The sequence below is a fragment of the Pinus tabuliformis genome, chromosome 5_1 (genome assembly GCF_031772625.1).
Source record: "Pinus tabuliformis cultivar Carrire ecotype Pingquan chromosome 5_1, CPIR1, whole genome shotgun sequence".
Classification (NCBI taxonomy): domain Eukaryota; kingdom Viridiplantae; phylum Streptophyta; class Pinopsida; order Pinales; family Pinaceae; genus Pinus; species Pinus tabuliformis.
Window position 1 is genome coordinate 628,114,246 of NC_142305.1, and position 11,243 is coordinate 628,125,488.

General features: G+C 37.2%; 1 protein-coding gene across 1 annotated transcript; it reads left to right on the plus strand.

The window, feature by feature from the left end:
- Positions 1 to 1,024: 1,024 nt before the first annotated feature.
- On the plus strand, positions 1,025 to 1,900 carry LOC149166512 (uncharacterized). Its single transcript, XM_089430179.1, has one exon. The coding sequence runs from the start codon at positions 1,025 to 1,027 to the stop codon at positions 1,898 to 1,900; it is 876 nt and encodes a 291-aa protein (XP_089286305.1).
- Positions 1,901 to 11,243: the final 9,343 nt, after the last annotated feature.

Consider the following 11,243-nt stretch of genomic DNA (forward strand, 5'->3'; position numbering starts at 1 on the left):
TCGGTATTGGCATATTGAGATGACCCCAGTTTTGTTGAAAAGATGGTCGCCAATGTTCGACCTGGAAAAGGAAAACCATGGAGCTGGACCAATTTGGGTTCGTCTGCCTACTCTCCCATTACAGTTTTGGGGGGAGGAGATCTTCAAGGTTATAGGAGATGACTTAGGTGTCTACTTGGATCACGACAGAACTTATCAAGGCACAGGTTGTCTGGCGATGGCTCGTATCCTAGTGCACCTAGACACCAGAGAAGGATTGGTAGAGAGCTACTTGCTCCAGATGGGCGACATTACTCGTCGGAAAATACTGGATTACGAAGGCATTCCCTTTCGTTGTCGGAAATTTCATGAAGTGGGGCATCTCTATAAAGACTGCCCGAGAATTTCAGGGTAGAGTCAAATTCCGGCTAAATTGTTGGTCTCATCCTCCACTCAAACTCTGGAATCAGACTTTCCTTCTCCAGTGGACATCCATGAGACTACTCTGCCCTCTATTCAGGAGTTGCAGTAGATAGCATCTCATCAGTCCGCCAGAGCAACTGAACCTTCTCCAGTCAAATCCCAATCTCGGGACACGGCATTTGCGGGTATTCCCTCCTCCTCTCTTCCTCATTTATCTCAAGTTGTAATGGGTTCTGTTAATTTAACTACTTCTATGAGTTTTGTTGGTTCATTAGCAGAGGTTAATATGTTGTGCTCTTCGGTCTGTTCGGTTCCCTCTGCACCTCCTTCTTCACCATCCCCCATTCCTCATCCCACTGTGGACCGGACCTCCCACTCGCACGAAGATTTCCTGCTCTCAAGTGGGCCACACTATTACTTCCTTCGGTCTCTACCTGTTGCTCCCCTTTCGGACTTTGGCCTGGATATTGATCCCCCCTACCTTTACCCCTAAACCTCCTCACAAACGCCAATCAAAACTCTCCAAGGCAATCAAAAGGGCTAGTGCTGAAGTGGCTTCCGGGGTCCAAACCCCAATCGACTGGGTTCTTAGAGCAAAGAGCAACCCCCTCATCGCCCCCCCATGATTTGTCTCTCCTTCAATTGTAGGGGTCTAGCCAACCCAGACAAAAAACTGGCTCTAAAGAGACTCTGCCTGTCTGAAAAACTAGATGCAATACTCTTACAAGAAACTCTGGGAGAAGGTCTTCAGGTCAATAAGCTCTTATTAAGTTTTCTCCCAGATTGGGATTTCCACTTCCTGGATGTGAAGGGCCGCTCTGGAGGTTGTGCTTTGGGATTTAATAAACGCTCCACAAAAATCCTCAATGTCTGGGGAGGTGAAGGTTTTCTTGGGGCTGACATTATATCAATGGAGTTCAACAGACCTTTCAGGATTATCAACATTTATGGGCCTTGCCAGAACAGAGAAGTTTATTGGAATCGGATTTTGGAGGCTGACTTCATGAATCAAGAGAATATAATCATTGGCAGAGATCTTAATTTCTCTCTTGGTTTAGCTAAATCCTGGGGCTCCTGGGGTAAAAGCGACCATCTCACGGCCTTTTTTGAAAATCTATTGGACTCCCATGACTTTCTGAATATTGACCCTGCAAAGCTTAAACCAACTTGGAGGAATCGCAGAATGGGGGCTGAAGCTCTTGCTAGAAGGCTAGACCGTTTTTTGATCAAAGCCCCTCTCATGGCAAGTTTAATGTTTTTCCGTCAATGGGTGGGGAGTGGTGGGATTTCTGATCATTCTCCCATCTTTTTGGAGCTCAAGGGTAACTCCTCAAAACCCCCTTCGCCTTTCAAATTCAACTCCTCTTGGCTGTTGGAGCCGAGTTTTTGGAATTTGGTCTCGGCTTCTTGGATCCACTGCTCTCAGGAAGAGCTCTCCTCCCCTGGGGAGATTTTTGCGAAGAATTTAGTAGCCTTAAAAGCCAAAACAATAATCTAGGCTAGAGAAAAATGAAGGAAAGATGATGAAGACCTCCAAAGGATTGAATTGGCTCTCTTAGCTTTTGAAGAATCAGCCCCCAGTGGTACATCCTCGGCTGAACAAAAGGCCCAGTTGGTTCAGCTTGAAACTGAAAGAATTAAACTACTTCGCTCAAAAGAAGAAAGTTGGAGACTAAAGAGCAGAGCAATCTAGCTTCAAGCTGGGGATGAAAACTCAAAATTTTTTCAACAATATGCCAGGGGCCAGAAAGCCATCAACACAATCTGGGAATTACAAGATATGAATGGAAGGAAAGCGAACTCTTTTGAGCAGTTGGCAGACATGGGGATTAGACATTTCTCTAAAATTTACAAATCCCCCATTGGCATAACTCTTCCAAGCATCATCCGCATAGCTGAGGCTCTGCCTAGATTTATCAAACTGGATGAAATTGATGATTTGAACTCCCAGGTTTCCAGAGAAGAGCTAGAAGCGGTGCTGAAGTGCTTTAAAAAGGACAAGAGCCCAGGACCTGATGGATGGCCAGTTGAATTCTACAGCTCCTTCTTTGAGCTAATTGGAGAAGATCTCCTCTAGACCATAGAAGAATGTCGAAGATCTGGCAGAATTTTGGAGGCATTCAATTCGACCTTCCTAGCCCTTATTCCCAAAACTGACAACCCTTCCTCCTTTGATGACTACAGGCCCATTTCCCTCTGCAATAGCATTTACAAAATCATCTCCAAAACAATTGCTCTTCGTATTAAGCCCTTTCTCTCCTGAATGATATCCAAGGAACAATTCGCCTTTCTCCGCCATCGCCAGATCCATGAAGCCATTGGTACCACTCAGGAAGCCCTGCACTCGATCAAAAAGCTCCATAAAAAAGATGTCATCCTAAAAATTGATCTCTCCAAAGCCTTTGATCGTGTCTGTTGGTCCTACCTCTGGATTACACTCACCCACATTGGCTTCCCCTTTGCTTTCATCAACTGGATCATGGGTTGTCTTACCTCAGTCAACTACAGCATTCTCATCAATGGAGCGGCCTCGGGTATCTTTCATGCGGAACGAGGTCTTAGGCAGGGATGCCCTCTCTCTCCGTTGCTTTTTCTCCTCATTATGGAAGGGTTTAGCAGGCTGATTAAAAAAGGAAAAGAGGAAGGCTCCTTGGCTAGTGTCCGGATCTCTGATATGTCATCTCTAACCCATCTCTTATTTGTAGATGATGTTCTGATTTTTTTAAATGGATCCTTTCAAGACTCTTATGCTTTCAAGTCCATACTATCCCTTTTTTGTAAAGCTACAGGTATGGAGCCAAATTTTGTGAAATCAACAATTATCATAGTCACCTGCCAGCCGAATGAAGCAAGACTTGCCTGCCAACTTTTTGCTTATGCGAGACAAGACCTGGATGTTGGCCTAAAATACTTGGGCTTCAGATTGAAACCAAATGGTTATCGAATAGCAGATTGGGCTTGGCTTATTGCTAATATTGAAAGCAGAATCAACATTTGGCAACAATGTTGGCTCTCTCATGCAGGCAGGCTCACTCTGCTCAAATCAGTTCTAGAAGTTATCCCGGTTTATTGGATGTCGCTGGCCTGGATCCCTAAAGGCATCTTGAAAAGAATTCAACAGGTTTGTCACCGCTTCCTTTGGCGAGGTCAAAGTGTTGGTAGAACATTTTCCTGGGTTCGTTGGGATCGCATTAACAAGCCAAAAAAATTGGGAGGCTGGGGCATAAAAAACTTGCAGTTCTTTGTTGAAGCTTTGGCTACAAAATTGGGTTGGCAGCTTATAAACTCCAGAAGTCTTTGGCAGGAAATTACATTTTATAAATATATTTATCTGCTCGGTATTGGATTGGATCTACAGCCACTCAGTTCTTTCAGCAGGTTCCTCCATAATATGGAAAGCAATATCACAGTGTCTTCCCCTCATCAAGCAAGGACTGGCCTGGAAAATTGGCAATGGAGAGCAAGTGCGGATCAGACTAGATGCCTGGAGTGGTTGCGGGAATGCCCATATTCTTCCCCGACCTCTTTGCAACTTCCTACAGGCCTCTGGCATCACTCACTTAGCGCACATAGCAATTGCTAATCAGGACATTTGGCAAAGCCAGTCCTAGATGGATCACAGAATGCTCAACATTCCTGATGCTTGGGTTGTAGACTGGCAGATTTTCATCGGTTCCCTAGAGGAGGCCAATGTGTGGATCATTGACAAACATGATGTCCTTATTTGGGCGATTGACCCCCAAGGCAGCTATTCCCCCAAAGCAGGTTATGCATACTCAATGGCTGCTAGACACTCTAGTGATTTTTCCTGGTGGTGGCACCATATTTGGAAATTAAAAGCCCCCCCTAAAACCAGGCTTTTCATGTGGTGCATTCTAATGGATAAAGTTCCTACCAAACTAATGCTTATGCGTCGTGCTATCTCTGGTCCCTCCAGATGTTGCCTGTGTTTGCAACATGAGGAAGATACTACTCACTTATTCCTTACCTGTCCTGTCTCGAAATCATTTTGGTTAAGGATCCTCACTTCACTGAATTTTCATATTGCCTGGACGGGGCAAAAAGTTGAAGAGGCTTGGCATAGTTGGTGGTTAAAAGCCAACTCACAGAAAGTTAGAAACCTGCCACTGCTTATTTGTTGGGGAATCTGGCTTAACAGGAACAAAACCATCTTCATGGATGCCAAGATCGATTGGGAAGCCTCCAGTACTTCGTTGTTGGCCATCTACAACTTGCTCCCGGAGGACCCAGATGTCAAACCCCTTTGGGTCATTACCCTGGAAATCATTGATACAAATTTCCCTTGGGGTTATTTTGACGGTTCAGCACAAGCCAATGGCTATGGGGGTGGGGCAATATTGCATATTGATAACATTGTGAACTATAGAATCAAAGTTGGTCTAGGCAGAGGCACCAACAATTTTGCTGAATTGAGCAGCCTAAAACACCTCCTCCTTTTTGCAAGAGAACTAAACTGCCAAAAGATTCAAATCTTTGGAGACTCACAACTCACTATAAACTGGACCAATGAAGTTAATCATTGTCACTTGCACACACTTAGAGATATTCTGACTGATATCATTTCTCTAAAGTCTCAATTTGATTCCTTTGCATGCTTACATATATACAGGGAAAGGAATGAGATCGTTGATCGTCTTTCCAAAGAGGCAGCGCAGCTGAACAGAGGTCAATGGCAGATACAGGAATTCAGGGAAGGCACTTTCTACAGCTATTATCACCGACCATTCATGGACATGAATGATCACCCACTGAATGATCTCTAGATCATTCAGGAATTTTTCTCCTTTCTCCTTTTTCTATGTACATAGTTGGTTTCTATAGTTTTTTGGAACAAAACTCTGGTATATACTTTTTCCTGATGATTACTGGACTTCTCAGAAGTTTATTATCAGTTTACATCATGATGGTTTTTTGTAAAAGCTTATAATATCTTTGAACTGATCCTTTCTGGTGACAGCATCTCATACATGCAGTATTATACAACATGTAATTTTCTTATCCTATTAATGAAAATTATGCTTTTTCCATGGAAAAAATTATAAACCGAGAGAAGTAAAACAACATAGATACTTACCAATTCCACAATTTATTTTTGATATGACAACATATACTCATGACCCTTATTTAAGCCAATGTCAATTAATTCTTTCGATGGATCTTCTTTGTATGTTAGCACCTATTTGAAGACATTCAAGGACGGTTGTTGTAAAACAACTTAAAATATACAAAAATGAAACCTTTATTTGTTATAAGGAGATATTAATAGTTACTCACAAACATTGCAATCAACCCTTTTCTTCCTTGTCGTCCTGTTTTATGTGTTGAATGAGTTCCATTTTGCTTTCTTTTCTACAAGAAAATACTTGAAAATTAATATTTAATGCTAAATTATTTTTTATATGTACAAAGCCAATCATGATTACATACATTTGAAGCGCATTGTTGTTGAGATGACTCTTCTTGTTATGCAATCATGTCCATTTCTTTGACCATCTCCTTGTACACTTTTTTGGACATTTCTATTGACATGTTTCGCATATCGGCTCATTGAATATTTGGGATTTTCATAATCTTCTTGAAAAAATTAACAAAGTATTTTAATATTGATATATGAAAACTAAATATAACAAAATTGATATTAATAAATGAATGGTTTGTAGTAGTATACACATATAATTTTAGAAAACTATTTTAATTAGGAATATTACCTTTTGAATGATTCCATTTTGTTGTTGTATGTTTTTACTATTGCAAGTCTGACATGTCTCATTGACCATTGGTCTGGAAACGCTTCCTGTAGATTAGATATAATTTGGTTCTTAGAATCATTGGATTGATTTTTGTATTATAAATAGAAAGTGTGTCTATAATATGTTCGTTCCACCAGATCCCTCATAGTTTTGTAAAGAAAAATTCCATTTTCATTAACCTCTAACACCACTCTAGATGAGCTAAGGATCAATTCATTGTCATTTACATGTTCTAACTTTTTCTTTTCTTAGAAAAACATTGATCTTTTCCTTCATTGTTGCTCCTTGTAGAACATTAAATATATATGAATTAATAGATTGTTTGAAACATGTTATCTAATATTCTTAAGTATATTATTAATAAAAATTCAAAAAAAAAAACTCATATTGAATAGTATTTTTTCATTCACTTCATTCATCCTTCTGCAAATTTTCTATCAAGATTTTATGCTCTTTTGCACTTAGATTAGAAATAATCTTATTGACCTTATTCATTATGTGGCTATGCATGACACACACTAACCAATACATATTATTTAAAATTACATATAGTTCAAAAATATTAATTTTGTAAAGAATTTACAAAGAACTTGTCTTCTCTGCCTTTTTTGATGTGTTATCATTGTATCGATCAATATTTTTGTTACTTGACACCTTCTCAAACATTTTTTTTATCAATATACAACTTGTACAATTCAATACATAAGCCATTAAATATATTTTATAAATAAATCAAATAATTTTCAGCCAAAAAGAGCTTTGATAACTAGTGCGTTTATCCCATTAAACACACTGGGTGTTTAATTGTTCAGCACCATCATGGAAAATTAATTTTTTTAAATAATTTTAAATTATGATGGTGTGATTTTTAAGGATAAACACACTGCACTGATTTAACGATGTTATTTGGAAGAAGTGTTTCGGTGTGTTATATTACACCGAGAGCAACGATGAATATAGTGGACATAACCGACAGTGTTATAATATACCAGTGCATTGTATTACAAAGAGTGCGCCGGTGCGTTACATTATAAATGGCGCACCGCCTAACATATATCCATTTTTTTTTAAACAGACAGGGCCGACAAGGTTTGGATCTAATGCAATAAGTGATTCCCATACTTTACATGTCAGATACCCTATATATAGTAAGTAAACAAGCCCATTAAATCTAAAAGGCAAAATGGAGAACCTTAGTTATGAAGTGGTAGAGGAAGTTAAACCCTAAGGTGAAATTTTGTAAGAAGAAGCAAGGGTTTAAGGTAAGTATTGAATTTTATTAATTTATTTCAAATTTTAATTAAATTTAAATAGGAATAGAGATCATAAAAAAATTTACTAGTAAAATCAATAGTAAATTTTTTATTATAGACGGTTTTTTATTTACTTTTTCTGAATTGTGAATAAATGTAACATAATTTGTAAAAAAAAATAACAGTAAAATTTAAAAATTTTGTTATCCAAGGTTTTGAGTGAATCAACATACCTTTAAAATTATGATCTTTCTGCGGTTCCCAATTATTTTGTTGCTCCACAAGCTCGCAGTGTGTCTCTCTTGCAAATATCTCTCTTTTAATTAAACCTTAATAGAAATTGTAAGGAAAATTATTCGTAAAATAAACAATAAAATTTAAAAAAATTACTATGTAGGGTTTTGAGTGAATCACCATACCTTTCAACTTTTGATCTTTTGAATAGTTCTACTACTGCACAGTGCTCCTGGGATGTCTCTCTTGCAAATCACTCCCTTGAAATTTTGGGAAAAATAACGAAATAGTGAATAAATTTTTACTATTTAAAAAATTTATGAAATTTAATTTCAAAAAATCAATTGCTGCTCATTTTTTAATTTAAAAGAAGAAAGAAAAAAACCGCGTTTTTTTCTTCAATTTATTCGTACAACATTACATTCATTAGTCAAGCATAGTGGTGCGTTTATAAGAAAAATGCACTGACATTTCCGAGGCGCCAAATATTTTCAACGCACTGACATGATACAATTTTTTTTTATTCTCAAAATCCCAAAATGGTGCGATTAACTTTTCTAACGCACAGACGCAATTTTTATTAAAAAGCATCGATGTTGTAATTGTTATAAGAGCGTCAAGATGGTTGAATTCGTTTTTTTTTTCTAAAATATGGAAACAGGGGTGTACCGATGTTGTTTTTCTTTTATGCATTGGTGCGTTTTTGTGCAAGACCACCAATATGATAACATATTTTTTTTCAAAATGCCGGAAACCGATGCAGACATTATTTAAACGCCCTGGTACTGGTATTATTTAAACGCATCAGTGCACTTTGTTCTGATAAGCACACTTCTCGGTTTTAAAAGTTATTTGAAATTTTATTTTCACATAAAACTACATATTAATCTCAAATTATCATTTAAGACACATCCACATGAATTACAATAGTTCATAGTATACATTTTCCACTTAAAGTCACCTTATTCTTGAAAAATGGTTTAAAAACTATATTGAAATTCAAATTGTGGTTATATGGTTATCGAGATTAATTTTAGATATGCACACAAATTTTATTTCTGATTTTTCTCAAATGCAGGGACAAAATCTCAATAATAGCAAATGACCAATTCTTCAAGTTCTAGCTCATTCCTTATTGTTGATCAAAGTCCTTCACGAAGTTCTCCCTTTCCATCTCCAATAAGTTTAGATTTTATTTATATTTTGATAATCTAATTGATTTTATTTTTTAAATACATGTCAATTTGAATAAAAAAAATGTATCACAATTTGCAGGATCCTGATTTAGAATCGAATTCAGATACAAAAAATATTCCTCCATTTCAAAAACATAAAAATCTCTTATCAAGAGCAGCATATTGCAAGCAGTTGGTATATGAAAATGGATAGCCACTTAACCCTGCCAATTGGAACATCGCATCTTCCAGCTGCAATCCTGGATCAAAAATGGTAATAATTGTTTGCTATAATGTAATTTCAACTAACCAATTGCATTGACGTGCTTACTAATATCATTGATATTGTACTAATGACGTTCAATATTTTTTGAAATTAGGATTCTAGTAATGATGAGCGACACATCTACCATCTTCCATTTCACCCCACTACAATGTGAACTCAAGAGAAGGTTGCACTAAGAGCAAGACTCATAGAGGAATCACACAAAGAATGGTTGAATCAACCAACTATTCAATTCCCACTACTTCCAGATTCACCAATTAGGAATGACTACAACAATAGTAGTTCTTCGTCACAAGTTGGCAATGGAGTCAATCAAATAGAGTTTGGTATGGATGATTACTTACGGGATATGGTTGTCATGGAGGCAATGTTGTTAGATGCATTCTAGAATTATGAGCTAGGGGATGATGATCATATCAATGACACCTTATTCGAAATCATGAAATCTACTTCCACCACCCCTCTCTTTGGACCTGGCGGCAAGTCAAAGTCTACTTAGCTGGGGACAACAATGTTGATGTACAACTTGAAAGAAAAGTTTGGCATGTCGAATGCAAGTTTCTTGGCAATATTGAGCTAATTCGCCTACATGATCAATCAAGTCCCTTATATTTTGAGAAATCTTGTCACATAATGAAAATTAAAAATAGTTTATTTTACAAACGATAAATATTGACATTGTATAAAAAATTCTCCACCAATTGCAAGTTATTCAAAGATAAGGTTCTTTCAAGTGATAATGTCTTTCCGGGTAGCTGTCAAGAGGCAAAGCAGTTGTAGAAAATGTTGGGTGTTTAGTACATATCATATCATGCATGTCTGAATGATTATATCCTATATAGAGGATAATATGAAGACAAAGAGTTATTGTGATTTTGCCGAAGAGTTTCTGAACAATGTTATGGATCACAGAAGTCTAAATTCCTTAACAAAGAGATATGTCTGAAATGTGGGCATGACAGGTACTGTAATTAAAAAAAAAAAAAAAGGTTAAATCACATGGCCCTCCTCATAAGATACTAAGGCATATGCCTATAATCTTAAGGATTCAAAATCTCTTTCATTGCAAAGAATTAGCTATGTTGCAAGGATGGCATGCCTCACACAAAAGTGAGTCAGGAGTTATGTGAATCCCAATAGGGTCAATATCCATGAAGCATATAGAGGATACATGGCCTGAAAAATTCAAGGATGAAGTAAGAAGTCTACGACTCAACATAGCCATGGATTCCATCAACCCATATTCCCTTCAAAACACCAACTATTTTGTTTGGTCTGTAGTAGTGATCAATAACAATATCTCCCCATGGTTGTCCATTAAAATATATCTTATGTTGGCTCTCATATTCCATGGTAGAAGACAAGTGAAGAATATGGATGTCTACTTACAACCATTGGTAGATTAATTGAAGTAATTATGAGAAGGGATACATGTGTACAATGTATCAAGACCCATCGCAACAAAGAGGAGTTTTACATCATATGGCATATGTGCTTACAACATACATGATTATTCAGGCTTAGGAGTTTTCTTTGATAAATTACATTTTTATTGATTTGTTTATATACGTTACAATATTGTTTCACATATTAATTTAATTATGTATAATTGTTCTGATTTTCATGGTAATTAACATGTCATCCTGAATACAATAATTTCGTGGGTCTTGTAATAAAAGGGTATCATGGATGTAAATGTTATGGACATTCTCTAAAGGGTAGGTGGTCCGACCACCTAAGAAATCCATGACTGCTCCAAGGTATACCTCCCAGAAGAACGCCCTTACAAAAGAGAAACAACTACTTCCAATGGTAAACTAGAGAGAACCCAAAGGCTTGCAATAATGACACCAACTGAATGGCTTAAAGCATATGCGAGAGAGAAGGAGGAGTTTGCATAAATGTTTGATTCAAATGGGAACCTATGTTGGATGATCCAAAATTATTCGACACCTATGTTGAGAAATTTACCATTGGGATGAAAAGGAAATATGTCTTTTATGAGCTCCCATATTGGAAGCATCTTAAGATTGCCCACTTACTAGATCCCATGCATATATTTAAAAATGTTTCATATTATTTATGGAGGCACATATCATCGAAAGAAAGTGACACATTGGAT